Genomic DNA, 27,491 nt, shown 5'->3' on the forward strand with positions numbered 1-27,491 from the left:
GGCAGGGGGATCATGAGGTCACAGATCCACCCAACATCCGTAACCACCAGAACTACTGATATTTTAATTGAGAAATAAGATTAATTGACATCAAGGGTAGAGAGTTAATTATGAAATGTTTAAGCGTGCACTTAATTCAGTCAGTGGGAACTCAGCCAGAACTGTGAGGTTTTCTCAGCACTAATAACAGGAGTCCAGAAACTGTTTTTGCACCTCTTCCAAAAGACCAGCACCCAGCAGCCTGTTTTATTTTGCTGGCACTTGGACTGAGTACTCACTTTGCAGCAAAAGCCAAGTCACAAAGAATCACAGAATCACAGGTTCAAGTCTTCTCACTTCTTTCTTCAACACCTGAAGGAACCATAAACTCCCTGTTTTCTATCTCAAGGCCAACTCAGTCCATCTCCAGTAGATAAGAGAGAAAAACTTGTGATAACACGTTTGTAGACCTGAAAAGGACTGGTATTAAACACAAACTTTTATGTTACTGTGTATCGATTCTGAGTATGTATTTCAGCCTCTCTGCTGGCTAATAGTCATGTATGGGGAGCAGTAGACAGCGGCACTTTGTCTTTTATTGTGTTTATATCAAAGGGCATGTTTCAGTGCATTGATACAGCTTTGCTTTCAATTCTTACGAAAAAATGAAGCCTGCAAATCAGTGATCAGTTTGCTGCTCTTTAAACCAGGAGCGACACGGCTCCATTGAAACCCACCCTATCTCCAGGGTTGCTTTTCAGATAAAAAAGAAAACCAAAACCAATTTAGGAATACCCACAGAAGAAATGAGTCAAACGCAGCAGTGTACAGAAGTGTTTTAAAAGAAACTAACAACCTTGTGGGGCAGCCTGAAGCTCTGAGCCTGTAACTTTGCCCTTTGGACATGTCTCTCTGCAATCAATGGGATGCACAGCAGCAGCTTTCAATTCCAGGAGGAATCAGCTGCATTAATGCAGGAGGTAAACAAACAGAGAGGAGCTTGTTTGACAGCCTCCTGTGTGTGTGACTAGGAATCCTTTAGTAGCATGCCAAACACCTTTTGGGAAGGTGCAGTTTGGTAATGAATATGCCAATCACTTGTGACAACTCTGCCATTCAGAGTTTTGTCGCTCAGAGCTCCTAGACCTTATTTTACTTAATATGTTTGCCTTTTGGATAAGATTAAACCTAGCAGTGGTCTGTGGCATTCAGAGGGGGTAAAATCACTATAAAAGATATACCTTATCAGGATAATCTTTTCCACTTTCATTGCTTCCTCTTCATTTGACATCTGGTTAACTCCCTCTTCAAATACGCGATGGCAAATTAACTAAGTTAAGCAATTAAATCAAAGATCACCACGTCTCAGGCAAATCGTGGTCTATGAAACTTCCTTCTGCAAGTAACAGCCTTCCCTCTAGCAGTTGGTGTCTGCTAATATAAATCCACTCAGTCTGATTAAATGTGACTTTGAGCAGTGGGCGTTTTTGTGCTTGTCTTTATGCGTAAAGGTAAATGTCAGCAAAATGAACAGAGCTTTGGGTGTTACTCATGTATTTGGTGAACCCTCTCTATACTTTCCCCGGGAGTGTATTGTAGGAGCTTGACTAGATTTATCAGCTGCTTTATAAGGAGCGGCAAGAAACCCAGATTAAAGGTTGCTAAGTTACAAACCAGATAAGACATAGGCATATTTCCAAATTTATACAAACTCCATGCCTAAATTCTAGAGAAGCGTAAGAAGCAGTCTGAGTTCAAGAATAGGTTAGCGTGTAAGATGGATTTCTCTCTCTATTTCCCTGCATGGATTTACTTCCAGTGATATTTCAAAGGGGCATTACAGCATTCAGAACCTATTACAACACGCCAAGTATGAGAGAAATAATGCCTAACACGCAGCATGGGGGCTTTTTAATGGTAATACAAATATTATGCGGCAGTTCCCTCCCCAAGTCAAGCTGTGCCTGCCTTGAGCGCAATCCTCCTACAAATACATGCCAATATGCACATCCTGGGTGCATAGACCCTCGTTATAATGTGGACAAAGTAGAACTGTCTTCACGTACAGATAACACAGACAGTAATCCGGAGACTGAAGAAATGGGATTTTGAACTGTGCAAATTCCAGTTCAAAGGAGGGATCCTTCTCAGCATAGATGTCTTTGTTATCAGCCCATGTTTAGCTAATAAATGGTTTATTAGAAGAGGCACGGCTGTGAGTGGCTTACATACACATCGCTGGGTTTGGAGCAGTCCAGAACTGCAGCTTACAGCGCTGGCTGCTCAGAGATGCCTATGTGCACTGCACAAGGAAGCTCCCAGCAGGATGGAGTTTTCTGTAGGCTGTGCTGTTTCTGGTTCCTGGGGGTAATTTGTGTCTGATGTTGTCAGCAGATACTGTGACAGCCTGGCCATGGAGGCCTTCAGTCTGACTGGAGGTGCCACCAGGTGCCCCAGAGCACCCGTCAAAATAGTGCTATGGAGCTGTGCCACAGGTGAGACCAAGCCCAGTATTTTAACATACCTGGTCTGTATTTTACAGACTGCTTTCTGCCTTTGAGCAGACATTTATCACATGATTTTCCCCAGTTTTTGGAAAACATTAATTGAAATCCCCTGTCTATGTCTAGAAAAGGCTCTGGTAGAGGCTGGCTTGCTGGGATACAAAAGCACACTGGATGCAGTCATTTTCTTATGCCCTTTTCCATATGCAAGAACAAGATCCAGCAAAACCAGACAGACTTCTGCTGTACCATATTGATGCCTTCAGGGGATTTCCAGAGGAGAGATCTTCTAGGGCTTATGGCTTCATTCTGGTAGTTAAACACAGACTAACCACCTGGCTCCCAGACCACGGGTACTGCTCAGCCTGACTTTATCACCACTTGGATCTCTACAACATGACATCTTAATAAAGTAGGAAGTGGTTGGTGGGATGTCATATTTTCTTCTTTTTAAAGGAGCATTTTCATTTACATGAAAAAAAACAACAAAATCCAGCCTGAATTCAATCTTTTCTCCTATTTAATTTCTAGCTCTTACTTTTTTCATTCTGTTTTAAAGCGAGCATAATTCTCCTAAGAGGACTGAGGAAGCATGAAATAGGGCTGCCTTTTAGATGAGAGCCAAAAAGGTGCTTTGAAAGCCTTGACGGGACAGACAGTAAAACATGGCTTAATGGTGTTCAGTTATAACATGAGAAAAATGGCATGGCTTTAGATCATCTGATAAAAGTTATGGGCATTGTTTGGCCTGTGAGCTATCTCTGCCTCATGTCTAGCAGGAAGACAGAGAGTACCAGGGACAAAAGCTCTTCATTTTGGACACTGATTTAAGCCCAGCTCTGTCACCGGTACTACATTTACTTTAACTTCCAGCCACGGTGACAAAACATTCGTTAGGAACAGCGTGCTTTAATTTGGAAATGCTTTTTCCAGTTACACGTCACATCTTTTCTTTATACTTTTAGGCCAGTGTTACAAATGCTCTGTGAAGGTGGATTTCCCGTTGATTATTTTTGTTTGACACAAAGCCTACATCCCTTCTTAGCTCTGAGAATTCCCAGAGAGAAAGATAGATAGAAATTAGCCCTGATGTAAGATGAAGTTTAGGACTGAGCCTTTGTGTCATTAAGCTGACAACGAGGTGCTCTGTTTTTCCTTTGTATATTTGATGACAACTGAATCTTTCCCTGCCTGTCAACTCCCAACTGTAGAACCAACCTTTCAAACCTGGAGATCTCAGTCACCTCAATAACCAGCGGAACTGGTTGTTGGAAGGGGGTAAAATGGTACTACCTGGTATTCCTGCTTCCTGACCAAATCAGTGGAAATTTCTTGAGGATTATACAGAAACTAGGTCCTTCCATTGCATTCATACATGGAAGCCAAACCTCCAACCAGTGGTGCCTCTGGTTTTGGATGAGGTGCTGCATGAACAGATGACACTCATTTTTTCTGCGCTTCAAGTTGTTATATGGACATAACACTCTTCTTCAGATCAAGGTATCTGTTGACTGCAACAAGAGTTTTGCTCTAATTATTGAATCCTTGATGCCTATACCATCAGTCTACGTCTAACTATGGGTGCCACATGCCAGAAAACTTTGTCATACATTCACATTTGAATTTGACAGGCCTGGTGAACAGAAGGAAGCACACTTTCATTGTCGAGGGCTTGATTTTTATGTAGACATTTATTTGGAGATTATTTTCTAGGAACAACTTCCCCTTGGAACCTGTCAACTTGTACCAATCTGTCCCAAATGCGGGAAGATATGTCAATATGAGCGTGGCCTCTTATGTCCCCTGCTGACCTCAAAATGTAACAAAAATGTAAACACTATGATGTCTTGCAGGGTCACTGGGACAAGGAGTTTCAGAATGTTGCTGTGTTTGATTATTTATATATCTGTAAGTTTATCTGTCTACAAACCCATTCCTAATTAAGTCACGCATTCATCCCCCATTCAGAGTAGGTTCCAGGTGAATTATAACAGGTCCATATGACTGTTGAAAGTCTAAGGAAGTAAAAATTTCACAACATACATCATTTTTTTGCAGTGTTTGGATATTGTGAACATTTTTTTTCTATTGTCTTGAACAGAAGTATTTCCTTTGTTACAGGTTGTGTACATTGCATGTTGTTCTTTCCTAAGGTACATCCAAGACGTGTCTAGCTGTTCCTTCTCCCTGCTCTCCCACTGGGTATTTGAAACCCTCCCTCTGTCTCTCTTGGATTGTCTCTCTCATCCTGCCCCTTCTTTCTTCTGGACATTTCTCATGGAAGAAGAGATTTGATCTCTTCCCCATCTTAATCCCGAATTCTCAAACGCATTGCCCTTATCTATGGCCATAAAGAAGTACATGGACTTCAGTAAGACAAATTTAATTACAGGGCCATAGTGTGATGTGAATAGGTTACTAATAAATTACTTTTTTATATTTTGCTTTTTTGCATTTATCCCTCATGAAATAACCCAGCAGCTTTTAAATCTCCAAAAGACCAGTGCAGCAAAGTGTTAAATCAGTGGTGGTCTTTAAAGCTCCCTCTGCTTCATATCCAACTCCTCTTTCCAACTCCCGAGAAAAAATGAGCTTTTGTGAAGGATGAAATCCCATGGGATGGCTGATGCAGGGATTATGACATCGAATTTAATGGGGCAGTTGCTGCCACTTCTGAAGGTCTGCACTGCAGTTTTTTATAAATCCCATAAGGACCGAAGTCATCTGGGGCTGGATTGATTTTGATTAACTGTGCTTGTCTAGCTGGAATTTGATGCCCAAGGTTCAGTCACTTAGGATCCTTTCTAATTCACAGCCTTTCTAGTGAGTCAGTCAGCCTGCAGGTTGCCTTCTTTTTCCATTCATTGTACAGCAAACATGGCTGAGATGAGATTTGCCATTTTTAGGCAGCTAACTTTAGAAAAGACAAATCACACCAAGCTGGTGCAGAGGCTTCTTCCTGTCATAATTCCTGGGCAGGCTGAATCTCTGCATCCATCTGCAACTTAGCTGGATTTTAAGGGACTTCCTGCAGATGCAGAATTCAGGTAAGAGGTGAAGCAATGTCTGAAGCTACACACAATGGAACCGATATTAATGCACACCTAAGGGACAAGAACAATGCTTCATATCCAAAGTGCATATCAACATACGCCTCTAGTTAGGTTTTACTTATAATTCATTATATCTTTAGAAAATTTCACAATTGCTTATAAATTATTATAAATCATAAATTTATAAATTATTATAAATTTATAAATTATTATAAAGCACACTGTATGTGCTTTAAACTAAAGTCTGATTTACAGAGAGGTTGGAACTTGACACGGAAAAGAGAGCTAAAAGGAAGAGCAAAGAAAAGGAGTAGGAATGAGCATACATTTTTCTGACACCAGTTGTGATGAAGTCGCAGCAGTGTAGCATGGCTCTCTTCTCCTTTCAATTTCCAGAAGTATTTGAGAAATCTTGAAAGGCCTTACATTGGAAAAATCCCCACACATGAAATTCAGATCTGCATAAGCTGTGACAAAACTCATCTACGGTGTCTGAGATCCATGGAAATGCAGATTTTTTAGACTCCTTCTAACTGGGGAAAATAAACCTTCACTGTATATTTCTATACAGTCTGATTTTCCACCTAAGGCACATTTTCATACTCTGCCTACGTACTCATTCCACATTTCTGTGTGTCTGCTGAAAACAAAGAAGCTGCACAGACAGACACACAGACACCCCCAGATCTGACGTGAGAGCTGCAGCCTATGGTAGTCCCTGGGGGTTCCTTAGCAGGGAGCCACCTCAGGCAGCCGCCGGGATGTGTCTGTAGCACACAGGCACTTGTGGGGAATCCGCTCATAATCAGACCAGCAGGGCCACGAGAAAGCCAAAAGCATTTCATGGCATCTCCATAACAAAACTAAAGGCTCTGGTGGTTGCTAATATTATTGTGCAGATGGAGAACCAAGAGTGCTCTGGACTGGTGGGGAATGATGGATAACTAGACCTTAAAAACGTGAGTTATCTATTGCACGTGAGCAAATTAAGCCAAATGTGTATGAGGAATATGAGGCTGATATGAGTGTGCTCCATAATAAACAGACAGACTCAAATGTTTAAACTCAACCTAGAAACAGCAGGACTCTCACATTTCCCAGCAATACGCACTAGCTGGGCAGCAGCACTGATCCCATGCTTGCTGATGAAAGGAACAGATACAAGAGAAACAAATCCAGGCTCTTTGGTGTTCACTGTCACTGTCACTCCTTTAGTCCCCTCACTACTCCTTTCCGCTACTTAATTAAAACACATTAATGGCAATGTCTATCAACTTGCGGCTTTGCATCCGGCATCTGTAACTCTCAGACCAGTCGCTGAGTCGATCCGACAGATGAGAAGAATGTTTTGGCTTCTTCAGTCCTTTAGCTGTGGCCTCCGAGCGTATGCAGGGTGATGCAGAAGTAATGGGAGCAGTTCAGGCCTTCAGTGAGAAGCTTCTACCCTTGCTGTGCATCTGCCCCTCTGCCTCAGCTGACTTCAGCAGCTGACTATGGGCTGTACCACTGATGTCCAACCTGCTTTTCCATCAGTAGTGGTTAGTGATCAACTACCAGCTTTCTTAAATTGTTTGTGCTGCTCTACCTCTGATAAGGGTACTTTTAAATACTGTTTTTTTTCCCCCTCTGTTTGCTTTTCCAAATGTAATTTGCAAACAATGCAGATCGCTTTACTCCAGGGAAAGGTAGTTATGGGAGAGGACTGGGGAATTTCTTTATAGTTTTAAGGGGGAAAAGGAGATCATAACCAGCATCATGAGAAAAACAAATATGAGTAGATTTTATATTATATTGGCCAAGATCCCCCCTCCAAACCTCCCCCACAGAAAAATGGGCCATTCATGGGCCACTGAATAAATGGAATGAATAAATAAAATGTTTGGGTTTTTTTTTAGTGATATCATTCAATAACACCAAATAGCTGCTGATGTCCAAGTAAAAATGATAAAGATGGAAACAAGCTCTGATTGTTTTATTTTTCATGTAGAGCTGTCATGCATCAAAGAACTTCATATACATCAGTGAAGTCTCATGACACCACTCTGAGCAAATGAGCATCGCATAACAGATGGGTAAAATGAGACTTAAAGAAGCTGAACAGAAGTGGCCTCCCTGGAAACAAAGCACAGCAGCCTCCTGCTCAGATAAGCATCCTCAGCCTCTTTCAGCATCCATGTGTTTGCGGCAGCCACACTGGGAACATCATGCTGAGACGGGAATGGGATTGTAGCATCAGCTGTGGGATCTGCTGCCCTTCCCCCCACACCACACCTGGGTGCATGGTGTCCAGCATCCAGCCCTGCTCCCACCTTTGGGAATCAAAGCCCACACAGTGTTGAAATGAGCAATCTGAATTACCATCCTGTAAGAAATGCTGAGATCCCCACCAAGCTGTGTGCTGCAAGATAAGCATATCACTACTGCATACTTTAGCTGTTAGGATATTTTCAGTCCTACTAAATACTGTCATCTGTAAAAGTGTACCATCAAAATCAAAGGCAACTTCTACACACCATAGACAACTCCCCATATGCGCTCAGTTACCCAGAGAGTGAAGATGGTAGCTGGCACAGGGTGTGTTTCACCACAGAATTAGCTCAGAATGCTGGAGGGTTTTTGAAGGAAGCCTCTTCATTGGTCTCACCACAACCCTTTGAAAAAGATAGGGCAAGAAGCAATTCCCACTAACAGAGGAACCCTCGAGTGCACTTGAAATTGGATTTTGCAATGCCTATCAGTAAGAGCTGTCTGTCTGAAAGATGCTGCTTTGCTTAACGTGCACAAGGAATACAGAGAAACCAGTTCCAGTGGCAGTAAGGTATTTTTGTCAGCTGACTTTGATGCCAAACTTCTGCCTCTGAAAGATCATTTCAGCCCTTGGACTCAGTGTTACAGAAAATATTTAGCTCTGTGCAAAAAAAACCCAACAAACCAACAACCAGACGGAGGACCAAAATCTTTCCCATAACCTGCGGAAACTGCTGGATTTGCTCCAGGGAGGCATTTAGTCCCTTCTGTTCAAAATTTAGGACCTGCTGTTTTTCTGACAGCTCAGGTAATTGCTGCAGCTGGAACAGAGCAGTGTCTCGTTGTCTCTGGCCTCAGCATTCCCTGCCTTTTCTTTTTTCTTTTTCCTGTGGTAGGACCAGAGCATCCCTCGGAGCACCCTGAGAGATTAACTCTGTGCTGGATCCCTGCTGCCATGGAGCATGTGGGGGTCTTTCCTGCTAACTGTGGCATCTCCTGCACTTATTTCCCTGCAAGAAAGGAAGAGTCAGGCTTCACCTACTGAGGTAGCCTGAAGAAAAAGGAAGATTAGGAGGTTTCTGAGGAGACACTCTCCCCTCTAATATCCGTGGGCAGCAGGGACAAATCCCCCAGCTTTGAGAGCTTTCTCATCCATTTCTCCAGCTCCTGATTCCCCGTTGGGAGTTACTGAGTTGGCAGGATCATCCTCACAATATGCCATGGTGAATGTCTCTGTCTTGAAGAGCTTTGGAAAGAAGACATAAAGCAGGGGCACTAGAGGCTTGTGTTAGCCCGCAGCTCAGAAGTGAGATCACTATGGTGGTGATTTATGCAAGCTCATGATCTCATCCAGCCCATGGTAGGTACGGGCAGACTCCTCCAGTCAGATCTGCGTTATGCAGATACACCCATGTAGCTCTAAAGACTTTCTGGATCATTTGTTAACAGAGAAGAGATGTTTCTCAGCTTTCAGCTTTCCTAGTCGTAATCACTCATTGAGAAACTTGTGAAAAGGGCAGGATCAAGAGGTGAATTGTTGGACGCTGTGGTAAGAACAAATTGACTGCCTTTCTGCTACATGATTCTGATGCAGCATGAGTACATGTGCTAACTCATAAAAGCACCAGAAGAATATATTGCAGTCAGGATCGCGTATGAATACGTGTAACTTGGACTAGAAAAATCCACCAGTTTCTCCTTTCCCTGTAGATGTACACATGCACAAATCCATACAGAGATTCAGCTATGGTGCAATATACAATAAAATATGTAAGTGAAACGATTATATCTAAAACACTGCAAACTCAGGAGATGGATATCAGCAGTTCCCCACGTTCCAAGACCTCCCTGGCTGCATATCTACAACAGACACTTCTTTGGACTTACCATTGCTAATCACTTCAATTTGCAGTCATTCCCTTAAAGTGATTTTAGTCAGATTAACCTTATTTCTTCTTCTTAATAAGAGCATCTTTCATGCTGAGTGTAAAACAATAATCCACTTGTAATGCTTACTGGCATTGGCTCTCATCAAAGAGACGGGTGGGGAATTGTGGTTAATGGCTATGACAGCCTGCTCGTTGGGTGGCTGCCTTGGGTTTCTACCTGCCTGTTGTGAGACTCCAGTCAGAAGATTTCAAATCGCGTATGTACCGTCATTATGGAGGAATCTCAGAATCAATTCATGGCAACTGTAAGATTTTATGAGATAAATTTCAGTACCACCATCTGGATTATTTGGAGAGAGAAAAACCTGTGGACTTGCCTTCTGCAGCACGGCAGCCCTCATCATTATAATGAACATTAAAGCAGAATGATTCTTTTTTATCATTTTCACATCCTCCCGTTCTGCATGTTTGATTGCCAGTGTGTGTTGGAATATGCAGATTTGGATTTTCTGAAGGGCAGGATTTTTCCAGTTGTTACACCTCTTAATGGCCTGGGACCAGCAGTGACCCAAGACTGCATGCTGAGGAGCTCCACTGATCAGCCTGCTGCTTCCTAGCTCTGAAAATTCCTTCCCTTCCCCCAGAAGGTTATGACCATGCAAACAACAGAAGTCATTTTATCACTCAAAAGATGAAGCGCAACCTTTAACTATACAATTTCTACAAATAAAAACAAATAAATGAGTGAACAATGTATGGGACTTGAGAGAGTAATCAGGCTAACATTTCATAGGTGGTGAAACTGCATTTATATACGAGAAACAAAAGGACAGGCTTTCTGACAACACTGTGCTTTGGTCATTCTAACAGAAAGCCAAAGCTAGAAACTTGTCCAGTATCTATTGCTAGTGAATCGAGGGTATTTTTCTTGTGGCAGAAAGCAAAGTGTTCAGTTAACAACAGTGGCGTTTAGTCTGTGAAAACCTGTCATAGATCAGTCACTTTACACAGCAGCCTGTCTGGTACTACCTGGTATTTGCAAGCAGGCTATAAAGTCCATACAAAGACCTTGCAAGTACTTTTCCATGTCCTTTCTGGATCACTCTATGTTGTACACACAGACACACAGTTATACTTTCATTGGAGTGAACTGGAAATGAAGATCCAGGATGAGCTGTTTGGCTGAAGAATTATAGGGAATATAGAATGGGGATATAACAGAGATTACATCAAATGTAGAATATATATAAATTTCCTTTTTTTGTTCTCAGCTTTATTGTCCTGAATGAATAAGAAGCAGCCTTTTTTTCTGCTCCGAGCTCTGTTAATGGCTATTTTAATGACTGTCTCCTCCAGTTTACAGCCAGCTGTCTAATTACAGAATGTCAATATTTATGAAAGCCCAACCTACCAGCGATAATGACACAACTCAATATTTACAGGGAGCACATTTTTCTTGAGTACCAGCACTGACTAATCATTGTAGCTGACAACAAGCAAATTTCCCTTGAAGCTCAAACTCACAGACCATTCTCCCCTCACCATTTTGGTGACTTCAGACCCTGTAGTTGCAGTCTGAGAAAACTGCGACTCCTGATTCCTGATAAATCATTGCTGAACTGGTGGGTGAGGGACATCTCTGAGTTGCTGTGATTGGTTTGCAAGAGGCAGGGAGCCTGGCACAGGGGGCGGCAGGGAAGCACGCTCTGTCTCTCACACAATAACTCCGTGATTGTAACAATGTCTGGAGAGGGAGAGAAGCTCCTTTTCTTGTGAGAAAATTCTAAAGATGCTTCTTAGAAAATTGCACAAAATCAGAAGCATTTCTTGATTTTGGGGCCTGTGAGATTAAGCCGTTGTTGAGAATAAAGTTGTTCTCCAAGACTGAGATGACTCAAATGCACCTATGCTGCAGTTCGGGTGGAACGCGGCCAATTGCAATTGAGTGCAAAAGCCAGTGAGGATGGGGCAGGGCACACATCATGGTGAGAAGGACCTTGTTGGCAAACTTCATTTCCATGTAGTAAGGGAAACATTGCAAGTCTGGACATTAGAGAAGCCATTCCTGCCTTCTGCTGACATATGTACTTCCATGTTCAAGATGCAATTATATTTACCACATAATTGCAACCAGAGGAGCAGCTTTGATTTTATGTCTTATTCAAGAGAAAACCCTGTACTATTGCAATGTTTTCTAATACTAGGCTCCCTTGATAGCAATGACGTCAGTAGCTCACACCATTTCCTGCAGAGCCTGCTTCCTTCAGACATGTTACAGAGCAATATTCATCCCAACTAACAAAAGGTGTAAATTAAGTTGAATAAAATTGGATAAAATTGAGGAAATATTCATTCTGCCTGGGAATGACCACATGGATATCTAATGCAGTTTAAATAATGCATCCTAAATGCTTTCCTTTAGGCAATTTGATTACTATTCCCGACCAGCCCTGTGTAATAATCAGATGTTCTCTGCTGCAGCATTAACCAGACTTGCAGCTTGGAGTCTGCTCTGAAGATCTGAAAAAAAGATTCCACTGAATCCATTGGTCTTTGCATCAGATAGCCAGCTTGCAGGGCTGGCTGAAGTGAGCCTCAGAAGCCTGGGAGTAGCCTGCCCTGCTACAGCATCGGAGTATAACATAACACAGAGCACACACATTATGTCACTGCAAAGGCTCATCTGGTTCTGCTTTCTCTCACCCATACACATCATTAGAGGATGTTCAGGCAAGAATATAAAAACAAAGGGGTGTGCTTTTGTTCGTGTATTCATGAACATGCATTCATTCATGGGATTCCATATCTGAAATAACCAAGTAACAGAACAGAAATTAAGCTTTTTTGTCATTGTCGTTTACTTGGGGATGGGAGGAGGGAAGGTGTCAAGATGTCCATGATGAGTTGCCTGGAGAAAAGAGAGAAAACTGAACAAATGTTCAAGTTGAGGTATGTGCAGTAGTCTGAGTGGAGGCAGAAATGTTGAGTTTCGGTGCAACATTTCTTCATCTTCACTGTAAACAATTTGCCTTCATTGACACTATCTTTACTTATATGGGTTAAATAACTGCACAAGTTCATATTGAATGTGCTCACAAAGAACTGTAAAATAGCAGAGTCCCTTCCTACCAAAGCCATTCTATGACTCTAAGAGACTCCTAAGTAGTTCTTCTTATTTGTGGCCACTGTCATTTCTGTCTAAGCTTAATCTTAAAAATACATTATTTTGTAACCTCTGATTCTGGGTGTTTCACACGGGGAAAGCCAAGGCGAGTCTTGACATTGCCCTTGTCATGCCTGTACAGGTAACGTGTGAAGTCAGCAAGAGAGAAGCAGGCTTGTAACCAGGAGGCTTCACTAATGGATTGTTGGCACAGTGTGAAGACTACATTAGATCTTCACTGCTGATATGACAAGATACTCTCCCTCCTGGGACCATGGATTGGAAGAAAAGAAACATTGTCAGTCTGTAATCTAAGCTGCCCAGCTACACACTGGGATATGTGCCCGCTGTCAGACTTCTGCAAGGTTTTGTGAAGTTAGCAAACATTTATCATTACTGCTAAGGCTTTAAGCAAATTCCATGCATGGAATTAACTAAAGGGTCAGGATGAGTTTTTGTTATGTAGTACCCATTTCAGCTTTGCTGTGGCCAAACAGCAGCCCCTTCTGACCTGTGGTAAATATTCCCTGCCAGGAATACTTGTCTACAACAAGGATTTGATGGCTATATACCATCTCAGCCCCCTTACCTGGGGAATTTATTCAAAGAGAGCACATGTGAGACAAAAGATGGAATGAAATTGGGTCAGATAGGCACAACACAGATGAGTAGTATCAATACCAAAGCACTTGTTTTCTCCTGTTCTATAGCCATCTCTCACCCTAAAGAATGCACATTTTAAGGAAAACACTTCGAACTACCATAGATTTAGCTTTTCCAAAAGATAACCCCACACCCCTAAGGATGTAAAGGCATATCAGTTGAAGTACCTTTTAAACTCTTTTCATTATTCATTGGATGTCTAGGGAAACATTTTGAATGGTGTAATTCTATATGCCCAACAGGCTGGTGCCAGAGATTCCATTAAACCAGTGAAATGACTACCTGAGCTGCCCGGCATGTGAGGAGAGCCTCAGCCATGTATTAACCCTTACTGATCAGAGCATGAACAACAAGAGAGAAAACAATGCGTGCAAGGGCTCTAGACTGTCTGTTGTCTGCACAAGGTGGGCTAAGACTTCAGCTAAGTCACTCACAAAACAAGGGCTAATTTGAGGGCAGGATTTCAGCTCCCCTTTGGAAGATAGGAAAGGAACTTGCTCTGATTCCCTATCTGGGATGAGGAGGGAAAAGCAAAGATTCTGCTTAGTAGCGTGAAGAATCTGGAACTGGCCAAAGGAGAATGAATAAAGGCTCACTGTTACTATGCATTTGACTCTGACACCCTTGTTGAAGAAGCAGTCATCTTTGTAGCTTCAGCACTGAGCCTGACCAGATGCCCCAGCTCTGGCTGCTCCATCACATCTATTCACATCCCCGTGCCAGGCAGCCCTTACTGTCCTCAGCAGAAACACACTTTTGGAGTGAGACAGTGTGATGGATGATTTTTGTGGTCTCTGATAAACTGTATTCAGCCCAGATGGGTTCCGGCCCACAGGGACCCCACAGCATCTCATGGCAGAAACACACACACATTAATGGCAGTGAGTGGAAAGACAATCTGAAATTCAGAGACAGTGATCATGTCTCCTAGAGCTCTCTGTGTCAAAGAGAATCCAAACATTTGTTTAAAGTGCTGCTTTGCATGCATTCCGGGTCACTTCCATTAGGCCTGTTAATTCCCCAGAGTTATTTATATTTACCTATTCTTGCCCCCTTCCACAGCACAGTCATCGCAGCTGCATTTTAATTTATGAAAAAACAACAGAGAAGTATTTGTGTATATAAAGATAGATACCTTCCATCAAATATGTGCCTCTAAAACAGAGAAGTTTCCTTATTGAAATGTATTTAAAACCAAGGGAGTGATGTGGCCCTTCTGACTGATTTCTTTTATCCATTATTATTTCTCTTAACTGATTTTCTTTGCATTCTTATAGAAAAAAACCCACGAGCTGCCTCAAAGACAGAAACAGGGTATGCAGACATATCTTAGAGGAAGCCAGCCAGTACTCAGGTACCCTGTGTCCTGCTTGAGAACTGATATTATTAAGATCCCAGTAGTTGAATTGTTCCAGGATTTTTCCTCCAACAGCATGGGGCAAAGTCTCCATCTGCCATGGAAACAGGCTGGGTAGTGCTGTCAAGTGGTCGATTGTACAAATAATCTGCAGTTAATGTGAATATTGCTCATTGCCAAGGTATAAATGTCGTACTTCATAACAAAAAAGTTTCCAGCAGATGTTCCTGTAATACTATCTACTGGTTCTGTACTATTTCCCCCCGGTCACTTAACATGACTTTTCAGTGTTTTTTTGTATGTTGGAAAGATCTTTATTGAACACAATGTAAGATATAATCTGTCACAGGCAGAGGAATGCAGTGGATGAACTGAACGATTTCCAATTCCTACTGGTTCTTTGTTATATTAAATATGCTCATAATTAGAGGACAAAAGAAATATTATTATGATGTAAAACCATCCACATTATGTGCTGTAACAGCAAAAATAATTAGCTAAAAAGTCATGCCCTCCGTGACAGTTATATCATACAAAAGTGTGCGCGTTGGCCAGGCTTGGCATACAGCTCTCCACGTGGGAGGCTGTGCTGGAGTGTGCCCTGGCCTCAACCAACAGCATTTCTTTGGGCATTCACTGCATGATTTCCCAAACTATTAAACAAAACACTGTTTCTCTCCTTGCTTACTAGACACAGATAAAATCTACCAAAAGTGCAGCTTTCGTATTCACAAGGCCGTGTGGTTTCTCTCCTACCTCTTTTGCAGTGTGTGATTTGCTTGGCTGTAATTTTTAAAAATCTCTTCCTGGAAAATCACCCTGGCAATAAAGAGAGAGAAGCAAGTAATGCAATGATTTGGCTTTTCTGTAGTGGAACAAATAACATTTTAACCCTAGATGTGGTAGTAATCCTCATGGGTTTGTATCACAGAATCACACAGAATCACAGAATTGTAGGGGTTGGAAGGGACCTCCAGAGATCATCGAGTCCAACCCCCCTGCAAAGCAGCGGGCTCCTACTACCATGTCACACAGGTAGGCATCCTGGCCGGGTGCTTGAATGTCTCCAGAGAAGGCGAACTCCACCACCTCCAGGGCAGCTGTCCAGTGCTCCGTCACAGCTCACATGTAAAGAAGATCTTCCGCACATTATCGGTGGCGGAACTTCCTATGCTGTACTTTCACTCCCATTACCCCCTTAGTCCTTATCCCCACGCACACTGAAAGAGACCAGCCTCACCACTATGGCTCCACACCTGCAGGTTATTATAACCTGGATCAAGTCCCCCTCAGCCTTCTTTCTCAAGGCTAAACAGAACCCCATTGTTCCCTAAGTCTCCTCCTCACAGGGGTAAGATGCTCCGGACCCTTCAACCATCTTAGTGGCCCTCCGCTGGAACTCTTTCCAAGAGATCCCTGTATTTGTACTGGGGACCCAAGAACTGGACACAATATTCCAGATGAGGCCCTCACCAAGCCCAGAGTAGAGGGGGAGGATCACCTCCTTTCGACTCTGCTGGAACCACGCTCTTTTTAATACACCCCAGTATGCCATTGGCTTTTTTGGCTACAAGGGCACACTGAGCTGCTCGCATGGTCAATCTGTCGTCCCACCAGGACAACCCAGGGTTTCCCTCTCAGCAGAGCTCCTCTGCCCCAGCAGGTCTTCCCCAGCCTGTACTGGTGCATGCAATTATTTTCTACCAGGGTGCAAGACTCACACTGTGCTTTTGTTAAACCTTCAGTCCGGTTTCTTACTGCCCCAGCTCTCCAGCCTATCCAGGCTCCGCTGAATGGGCAGCACAGCCTTCAGGCGTGTCGCCAATTCCTCCCAACTTTCGTGTCATCAGCAAACTTGCTGAGGGTGGTGCACTAATCCCCTCATCAAGGTTGTTGATAAAGATGTTGGAACAGACCGGACCAGTACAGTATCCCTGGGGGACGCGCACTAGTACAGGCCTCCAACCAGACACCAGCACCACCAACCGACAACCCTCTGCACTCTGCAGGTCAGCCAATTCTCGACCCACTTCACTGTCCACTCATCTACCATACTTCCTCAGCTTTGTTTAAGGATGTCACGGGGGACAGTATCAAAAGCCTTACAATTCTTGTCAGCAATATGCATCTCAGGAACTTGCTGATTAAGATCAGAATTATTTACTCCAATTAACGCTACTTAAGAAAATTTTAAAACTACACTGAATAAAGATTCACATAAACAAGAGACTAAATTTCTGATTCAGATCCTGGAATATCCACTAATACTCATTAAGAGTTGCCCATAATGTGTGCTATTTAGTCTGTCGTGATCCCTTAAAGGAGTAAAAGAATTGGTGAAAACTAATCTAACTGCAGGCAAACCTAAGGGAGACCCTGGGAACTCAGAAAAACATAGACAAGGCTCAAGATGGACAGGCCCACTTTATTTACTGCACTGCAGATAGGCTGAAACACACTCGTCTCAGAGATCCCTCTCTTGAGTCAAGAAGTCAAGAGTGGACAAAGACTGAGATTTAAAGTGGACCTGAACAGGCTTAGAAGAGCTACATCTGCGGAAAATAATAAAAAGAATATTGCATCAACAAAAACTGAAGAAATTGAAGCAAATGCAACCAAAAAAATCAGGTTAAGAACAAGATGCGTTTAATCTGTAATCGCCCCTTAGAGTAGTACAATATATGAAGCCAACTGCTTTCTCTGCAGTAAAACCCGAGGGAAACAAAGGAAACCCAGTCCGGCCACGTGCCTCAGAACAGGGCCAATGCCGCGGCCATGGAGACCCAGGGCAGCTGAGGGGGGCCGAAGGGTGGGGCCGAAGGGTGGGGATGGGGCGTCTGTGACGGCACAGCGCGTCACAATGCGGGGCTGGCATCGAGGCCAGCAGCGGGCAGCGCTGCTCCACTTTGGCCTGGGCCAGCGGTGAGTGCAGCAGCAGGGGGAAGGCTGTGCTGGGCCGGGAGGGGTTTGGGAGCCTGCAGTGCCGGCAGAGGCTCTCTGGGCAGTCAGCAGCAGCGCTGGCCTCGGTCCCTGCTGCCACCCAGCTCCCTCGTACCCCGCTCCTACCTGAGCACAGGGGCTGTGTGTGGCTCCTGGCCCCGCTCCCCCAGCCGTGCTCGAGCTCCCACCCAGCCCCTCTCACTGACCTCCCCTCTCTCATCTCTTCCAGATCATGGCTTTGGCGTTTTTCTTCGCCTTGTTGGCGCAGAGATTGGCTTTTGTTGGTGATGAGTTCGATGCAGAAACACTTGAACGCATGCGTCAGCGTGAGGTGTTTCTGCGAGAGCAGATGACACTGCAGTGGCAACACGTAGACAACCTGGGGCAGAGCTGGATAGGCATTCGAGCCTTGTCCTCTGTGTTGCCTTACGGGAAGGTTTGCAGCCTTCTTGAACGCATGCGTCAGGTGTTTCTGCGAAAGCGGATGGAAAAGCTTCCGCTTCCGCTTCCGCAATTAGAAGAGAGCAACCTGGAGAAGAGCAGGGTGGAAGTTCAAGCCTTGCTCTTCTCTGTGTTGCCTTACTGGAAGGTTTGCAGTGTTCTTTGCATTCTCTTCCTTTTTCTCTGGTTCATGTGGAAGATCTATAAAAAGTTCCAGAGAAGTGAAGACATCAGTGATGAGGAGAGCTCCATCAGTAAGCAGGAGCAGCAGGAGGAGAAACAGGAACCGGAGGTGCAGCAGGAGAAAGCAGGGGAGGAGGGGAGTAATCTTCTCCGTGCTGATGTGCTCTGGCCAGACCAAATTCATCGAGATAACTGTGAGCAGATACTCCTCCTCTTTGGTCGCCTCATCAACTTATGCCAGTATCTGGTGTCAGATACTTTCTTTCCAGTGCCAGAGCACCCCATCGGGGTGAGCAGTGCCTATGAAGGCTGGTGTCCCCCTGAGAATGAGCCCAACTTCCGCCTGCTTGTGCCCCTGTCGGCCCCCCGTGGGCACGTTTTCCACCTCGATCTGGGTGCCGCAGGGGAGCTGCCAGCAAGGAACTCCCGCATCCATGTAGATCTGGAATGCACGTGCGGGAGGGAGCAGGAGATGGGTATGCGGTGCTTCCTCCACACCTCCAAGGAAGAGCTGGGAAATCAGCACCCCAGCCTGCTACGTGACTTCTGCAAGGACGCCTACCTAGACGCGGAGAAGACTGCCCGATGGTTCCGGGTGCTGATCACAAATGCCTGGAAATACATGCCTGAGGCAGCGACATGCAGTATGAATGTGGCATTCTCCAGGCGCTCCTGCAGGATTCATCTGACAGACATCCACAAAACAGCCGTCGTTGTTGAGATTGTGTTTGGCGTCCAGCAAGAAAATACGGACATCTTTCTGAGCAGCCAGGAGACAGAGGCTGCTTTTACCCCCAGCACAATCTGGCCACAGAGTTGTGCGGTGGCTGAGGAAAAGTTTTTCCAGCACATAGCCCACCCATGACCAGGCTTGGACCAGCTTTTTTCAATAGACCTCAGATCAGGTGTGCAAGTGGGTGCCTACCAATCCTGAGCAGGGCCAGACTTTTTCTCCCTACCAACTGAGGACAGTGATCATTGCACCTGTCCTGACGGCCATTCTCCTTTCTGGAATACGCTGATGGGACTATTTTCCTGCAGCGCTATGGATACATCTTGTCTTGCTTTACCTCTTGCGCCTGCTTCGTGTGGAGGTAGAAAATGCCTGAACCATTTCCTCATAGGAAGATTGAGGACTGGCCCTGCGGCAGATTATCTGTTGCCCGGCATGAATTCTCGAGCGTTCTCTCTATTACGTCTCATTTCTTCTCTCCTTAGCATTTGGTGCGAGTGAGAATTTTCAGCACAGTCTATGAAGCAGGCACTGCAGGAGTTGCGGAGCTGCAAGATCGCTTCACAGGCCTGCTGTTTATTGTGCTAAAATTGAGAGACGCCCACGTGTCGTCCTACAACGAGCACTTCTGGACATGGAGGAAGACATATCTCTCACTCATTGTCTATGAGTCTGAGATTGGGCTTTTCCAAATGGTTTTCCCTTCGTCACATAACAAACAACAGTGCGGTAGCCTAATGTATTGTGACTGAATATGCACAAGGGGTAGGCAGCTGTTATCGTGAGACTACACTGTCCTTCTTCAGCATCCCTGAGGCACTTGCTTTGGGGAGAAAAATTGCTCAGCCTCTACAGACGGTCTCATCCCCAGAAATATGGAGAAAACTGCAGCCTGGTTTCTCAGAACTGGCGAGAGAAGCCTGGGTCAGCTATGCCTCGACTTGTCAACAGTGGCAGCGCGTAGTCTAGGCCCTCACCGTGCTTGCTTCCTGCAAGCTCCGGCTGACAACCAACCTCTTTGCAGAGTCCCTCTGCTATTGACTCGCGGCTTCGGTCGCAAAGAGACTTGGAATACTATTTCTGTCCTTTTGATTTAGGCAGGGGCTGTTGATATGCAGAGGCACCGAAGGATGGCCGCAAGTCTTACTTAGCTTAGAGGACTTCCTTGTGTGGAAAACACCGGCTTACGTATTGGCAGGCTAACATCTGATGGGATTTCATAAAGAAGTGTCTTGCTTACTTAGCACGTGAGTTCTAGCAAGACTCTTATGGGAGGACATCTATCTCGGCAGCGTCCTAGGAGTATATAGTAGACAGCTGACGCGGCTCATATCCTTGGTAGCCAAGCGGCATTTCTAGCATTACTTCTATGTTAAGTTCCAGGGCCTTTTAGATGCCAGGACCACATGGAGTGAAGAAGAATCATCTTTGTCCACACTGAAAATATAGTTAAATAGTTAAATATAGTTAATGTAGATCAGAAAATGCATATTATTAAAACATATACTTTGATATTTCATCGATGTATATGTTTTAATAATAATTTAATAGAAATTAATAAAAAATTATAAAATTTTATAAAAATTATAAAAATTATAAAATTTATAAAATTTTATAAAAATTATAAAATTTTATAAAAATTATAAAAATTAATAAAAATTAAAAAACAAACCAAACTTGTGGTATATGTGCCCTTCTTTTGGTGAAACTAATGCATCAGCTTTGGGACACTGGTGGATGGCCGCCTTAGACTAACAATTGCAGAAGCCAGCTTTAAGCTTGACTATGTTCATTAGACATTATTTGTGGGCTTTGTAACTTGGGTTCATGGTGAAGGCATGGCCAGGACCCCCTTTTCTGCAGAGCTGGCACTGACATCGGGAAAGTATCGTGAAAGGAGACTGAGTATTTTCAGCACTAAGTTTGTCTTAATTTCCCAGCTAGAAGGCAACTATTCTTGGTTCACAGTTACTACAGGGCTGTAACTGAGTATGGGGAAGGGAGGACTAGTATATAAAAAAGCTAGAAGTTATAGGACAGTTAGTGGAAGATGTGAAGTAAAAATGTTACAAATAGAAGCCATAGAGCTTCCATCAGAGGACACTGTGGTCTCTGACACAATGCAGCAAACAAATCTGTATTTAAGGATTTTAAAATGTGTGTTAATGGATCTGTAATTGCTGCCTTTGGAGTATAGTGTTTAGAAACTGCTCAAAGAACAGGGAGCTCTGTACAGAGGACAACCCTGGTGTCACAATACACAGCAGCATTCCCTCACGGCCCTTCTCATACTACTGAACTTAAAAATGGTATTACATTATATGTATATACATCGTTATATGTTATATATAAATATATGTATAGGTAGAAGTACAGGTAGAGGGAATGCTGAAGTCACTTTGGTGTTAATGAGCCAAAGCTGACCCATATTTCAATCAGACGTTATTGAGAAATAGATGATTAAGCAGACTAAGAGTTTATAAGTAATACTTTATAGACCTCATGGGCTATTTTTAAAGGTGGTTGGCGTTATGTGTCAGTAATTTTCACGGATGAGGTAAAATACTGCTCCCTCTGAGAAGAAATAGATAGATAGATAGATAGATAGATAGATAGATAGATAGATAGACAGACAGACAGACAGACAGACAGAAAAACAGATAAAATGAGGCAGTGTCAGTGCAGATTAGGGGAATATCTAAAGTGCGGGAGGCAACTGGATGAGGCCAGACTTTTTTCAGTGGCATGTAGTGATAGGGCAAGCAGCAACAGGCCAAGAAATGGAACATCAGAAGTTCCACACAAATATGCTGAAGAACTTAACAGTGAGGATGACGGAGCACTAGAACAGGTAGCCCAGAGAGGTTCTGGAGTCTCCTTCTTTGGAGATATTCAAGACCCATCTGGACACCTACCTGTGCAAACTATTGTAGGGTATCTGCTTTCACAGGGAGGTTGGACAAGATGATCTCCAGAGGTCCCTTCTGACCTCTGTGGTTCTGTGATTGTTCAGTGCTGGTTTAGCTCCTCATGCAAGCCCCAGCACTGCTGATGGTCCCAGGAAAGGCTGGGATCTCAGGTGGGACACGAACCCAGAGCTTCCAAGGTGAGTCACCAGCATCCCAGGACCCGAACTGCACAAACGCTCCTAGCAACTTGGGAGCAGCATTTGCTGCCTGCTCCTCTGCCATACCTGCCTTTCATTCTCAGTAATTTGAAAGCAGTGGGAGCTCTGCAACAAGGATGTCTGAGAGCAGATTTTGGTCCCTGGGCTATTTGTTTTTTTTTTTGAGTTAGAAAGACTAAAGTGGTTGCGGTAGTATAATATACAGATCACTTGTCAAATTTAGATCAAAGCAGCTTTAGTTATGTAAGAACAGAAAATGTCTTAACTTGGCAAACTCCTCTTTTCCTCCAGGGATGCTATACATTCGTCATAGAGAAATTTCACAAGACACACTTTCAGCTGTCACCTACTTCTAAAAACAAAGCATCTTCTCTGTTTACTTTCTAAAAAAGACAGAACAGAGCTTTTTGCAGCCCTTGCTATCCTCAGTCCTGGCCAGGGGAAGATGCTGGGGACAGCATGGTGCCATCAGGAGGGCTCCATCCTCTCCTGCCTCAAATGGTGAGGACCAAGCTCACAGGAAAGAGGCTAACGGAAGTAGGTATCTCCCACTTCCTCCCTTCCTATTTTTCTATACATGCCTAAGGCCAATTTTTGTATATATGGGCCAAAACATATAGGATTTTTTTCTGTAGTGAGGACATAACAGGCGTTCTGATGAAAATGCCAACAAAACTGTTGGGGTTGTAGTGTAGGCTTGACCTGCCAGAAGCAGTAACATTTCTATACTTCCACTGTTTTATTTTATTTCCAAGGAACCACCGTACCTTGTGTCAGATTGTACTTCACATCATGACTATATGAGGTGTAATTTTTACTTTGAGTACTTCAGGAAAACATTATGAGGAACATGAAAATTGATTCTATGAGCTGGGGCCAGAGTGCAGCTTTACTCAAAGGTCATGAGCACAAGCTTTCCTTGCCAACAGCTATTAAAATTTGTAAACCTGCATTTTTAAGAGCTTAAGTTGAATTCTAATGACTCTAAATGGCTCTTTAAAGGTAGTGACAACTATGCTTCAGGTATTTTTTTCCCCTAAGCTCATATCGTTCTCTCTCTTTGATATAGTAATCATAATAAATAATGTCAGACCTGCAGAGACTGAACATGAGAGTCTCTCCATTTTTTTCTAAGCGTTTCAGCCATGCAAATAAAGGAAATTTGTAAGGTGGAATGATACAAAGATGGTAACAGATATTCAAAAGGTTATTTATGAGGAAAAACTCACCAACATGAATACCCTCACTGGGAAATACTGAGGCAATCTCCACCAAGGAACTATCTCCAAGAGATGCTGCCTCTAGTGGTGGTCAGCCCTTAAATGAGGCCCAGAGGAGGTGGAGTCAAGCTCCACCCCTTCCGGGAGCACAGCTGAATTACCCTCACCTGTGCTCCCACAGCTGACCCGACACTTGCCTCAGCTGATTAATCAGCGGCTCAAGCTGTGATTACCAGTTTCCCATACAAGATGGCATTTCCCTACAAGCCCCACGTCTTTTGAATATGTCATGCAATGTATGTGATACCGTCATAGTGAGGTAATAAGCAATAACAATATCAACCAAATTCTGAGCTAGAAAACTTACAGGGAAAACCATTATTGAAACATTAAGTGGTGTCAATACTGTATGCAAGGAGAAAATTGTTCAAATTATGGATACCTTCAAAGCTGCAAGTTTTCTGGTTGTTTCTGAATATTCTGATGAGGACTGGAAGGGCAAAAAAGTGCCTTTCTGTGTCACTGTATGAACCACGGCCCGTGTCCCTGAAGTTTGCTGTGGGTGGATAGGGGGAACACAGCTCCAGCTGCTCTGTGTCTGCCTTGAGAGTCCTCACGAATAAGAGAGCAAATGTGAGTGTTCCTTACGAGGAGAGACTCAAATGATTAAACAGCTGCCTACTGGCCTTGTTTTCCATAGCACAAAGGGAAGATTGACAGCCCACTCTGGCAACGAAACCTCACGTCACTTCTGGAACTTGCCAGTGTGTTTGTGTTGAGTACACCTTGCTCCATTACAGGTGGCATGATGAAGGTGAAGTCAGCAAGCTTACTGGGGATTAAATGTAGCCTCCTCCTTTGGGACAATAACTAATTCATATTGGGGAGATGAGAAGCCTGCTTTTTTAAATAGTTATTGCTGCCTTCTTTTGTCTGGGCAGAGAAGAGAGTGAGTCTTGAGCAGAGTTTCTCTTGGTTGCAGCAGGTTGTCCCTTGGGTTGCCAAGCTGGGCTGCCTGCTGCCTTTTCCTGGAGCAGGTCTTCATGTCCTGGAGAGATAATTTCATGGGCTGTCTTCTTTTTCCTGCACATGCATTTATTTTCCCTTGCTATTTCTTTTCTTTTTTTTTCTTTCTCTTTGTTCCTTGCTAAGAATAAATCAATATGCTGCTTGAAACTAAATATCAGCTGGTTTGATGAAGGCTTATATATATCTTCTGAGGACTTATAATATCACAGCAACAAACGTGGGAGAACTGGGCAGACAAGCAATATTTTTGCACCTGTAGCACCATGCAAGTAAGTGATTGCTTCAACAGCAGGTGTGTTGACAGCTTTTGTTTGGCTGCAGATGGAAGGCGGATTGCATTCTAGGAGACACCACTACTTTTCTCAGACTTGCTGCACCAAATGTTCTGGAGGGTTAGGACACACCTGGGCAGTACCAAAATCTTGTAGCCAATGCAGCACCCACAAAGTAGCCTTTAGAAGCCAAAATTCCTACTCCTAATCAGCTGCCGCTCCTCAGGAGATGAGGTGAAGGATGTTTGTTTCTGTGGTGACCATGGAGGAACTCAAAAGCCCGAGCCTCAATCCTGCCAATTAAGGGCTCATCCATTTAATTACAAAAATGCCACTTGCACCTTTAGGGTTATAGAGTACTCTCATCTGTAAATCTGTTTTCTGATCCCCAGTTTTCCAATGGATTATTTATTCCACTGTAATTGGAATAGAAAGAGAAAGCATGGACACAACTCTGCTGCACATTTCCATCTTGTGCATATAGACTCCAGGAAGAGAAACCATTCATCCAGGGCTCCTCCATGTGACTCTATGTCATTTATCATTGCTCTCATTCCACCTGCCAACATGCGCTGTCTCTCTTATGCAACTCATCTGCCAATCTTCTGGTGGTCTCGCAGAGCTCAGAACAAAACTGCAATTGTTACTCAACAGTAAAGTAGAGTTTCCAAGATCTGCTTATCCTGAGGAGCCATAAGTGAATTTTGCAGATTTCAATGCAAGTAGGAAGATACTTCTCCATGGATCACGTGTGGAGGGAACCAAGAGGTCCCCAATTTAGGTATCTTTGATTTTTTTTTTATCTTAACTTTTTCTTCTCTCTGGAGAACTATTTCAAATTCTCAGCTTGAGAAAAGCTCTGCACACCTTGCTTTGCTTTTTATGTTCTCGTGAACTTTGTATTGACATCAGGATGTAACGGCCTACAGAAAGACTGATTAAGTGTTTAGAAAAATCAAAACCGTAAGTCTAGACAGCAAAGTCTTGGATCTGGAAATCAAATGCATGCGTGGATGACTCATTCTTGTTTTCTTGAAAGAAAACTGTATGCCTCCCTTTAATTTTTATGAGTAAAATCCTTTTCACTGTGTGTTCAGCTGAGTCTATTTGAAAGATCTTCAAATGCATCTTGTATTGGCAATGCATCCTAAGCAGTAAAATATTGCACAAATCCAAATCCATCATTCTCTCCATGTTTGGCCAAATTGCAAAGAAATCAGTGAAAATCCATGACAAGGCAATGAAAATAAGACATAGTAGGTTCGAAAGAAAATAAAAGAAAAATATCCTTCCTGCCAAGTATAAGATGCAAGTACTGTGAAGTTATTGTCCTTTTAGTGGCTCTGGCACAGGTCTATCATGGGAATATGCAAGGCCTCTCTTTGACTCCAAAATAGCCAACTTGGATAGAAAACTTTGCAAGGCAATGTTTCCCCTTAGAATGCGTCTACTTCAGAGCCCTCTGTTAGTTGGAGTTTAGTTGATATAAACTAAATTATGCATACTGATAACATATCATAACAATACACTTAATAATTGTTTATCCCATTCCAAATAATCTCACATTATGGCCTAATACCTTTCTAGGTATTAGATTTTTACTGTTAATTTGAAAATAAAGAGTGAGACATATATACATCAATTACCTCCACCATTACAGAAAGCTACTTTCTTTCTATAGGTTTCCATTCTTTCTTGCCTACACTGCTGACACCTGCTGCTCTGGAAGGCATCTGCCCTTTCTCTTGTGCCTTTCTCACAATCAGTCACAGAATGATGCTACTGCAGACTTCTTGGTTGTCAGTCCTGAGATTTTTTATCCATGGATGATATGGATAATAGATACTCTTTGCCTCCTGACATTGACGCTTCTTCCATCAAGTTGGTAAGAAAATGTACAGTCTCTTTTAAGGCACAAACTGTAGCATAGCCATAGGTAAAGAAAGCATTAAGCAATATAATCCAGTAGTAGAGAACCTTTTGTTTCTTAGAACAATGCCCATGATGTATACTCTTTATTGCCTAAAGAAAGAGGATAACATGCAGAATGTTGTGCCAGTGATCAGCTTTCACTGATCTTTATTGCTGGGTATAATATTGCTGCATATTGTGATGGTCAGTGTCCAAGTAGTTCAAGTTTCAGCAGTGTAGGAAGTCATATCAGTGCAGATGTGATCAGGCTTAGTTCTGTTTGGCTTGTTCAAAATGTTCTTGTTAATAGAAGACAGAAATGTATGAATGTTGCTATGATAGGTAAATGGACATCCAAAACCAACAAGTTGCCCAAAAACTTGAGACGGAGACTTATTTTAACAATCTTAAGATTTATGCCTTTGAAAGAAGAGAGAAATTCTATAACATTCTTTCCCCTTCCCAGAACTGGCTGCTCTGTTTTGTCTGGATTCACCGTAATGCGATTATTTTTCATCTCACTATTCCAGCAGGAGGCTGGGAAGGCAGCGCTACTCCTCATGCGGTGCACAAGAGACGGGGACTGAAGGCTATAACTACATGTTTTAGGCTCTCTCACATGTTTTGTCTTGGTCTCGCAGCACCCCTCACACCCCACATCAGATGTGGGATTCAAAAAGGTGCTGTGCACACAAAACTAGAACAGCTTGGGATTAACTTAGGTAGAGAAGGAGTAGTAACATGGTGCCAGCAGGTTTCGGGTAGTGGTCTGTCTAACAG

General features: G+C 43.3%; 1 protein-coding gene across 1 annotated transcript; it reads left to right on the forward strand.

Annotated features, from left to right (window-relative positions):
• Positions 1–18,000: 18,000 nt before the first annotated feature.
• Positions 18,001–19,441, forward strand: LOC107310721. Its single transcript, XM_015856607.2, is given in 2 exon segments — positions 18,001–19,275; positions 19,277–19,441. Coding segments are annotated over 2 exon segments (1,413 nt in total). The 5' UTR covers positions 18,001–18,027.
• The last annotated feature ends 8,050 nt before the right edge of the window (positions 19,442–27,491 follow it).

This window comes from Coturnix japonica, chromosome 1, assembly GCF_001577835.2.
Source record: "Coturnix japonica isolate 7356 chromosome 1, Coturnix japonica 2.1, whole genome shotgun sequence".
NCBI lineage: Eukaryota > Metazoa > Chordata > Aves > Galliformes > Phasianidae > Coturnix > Coturnix japonica.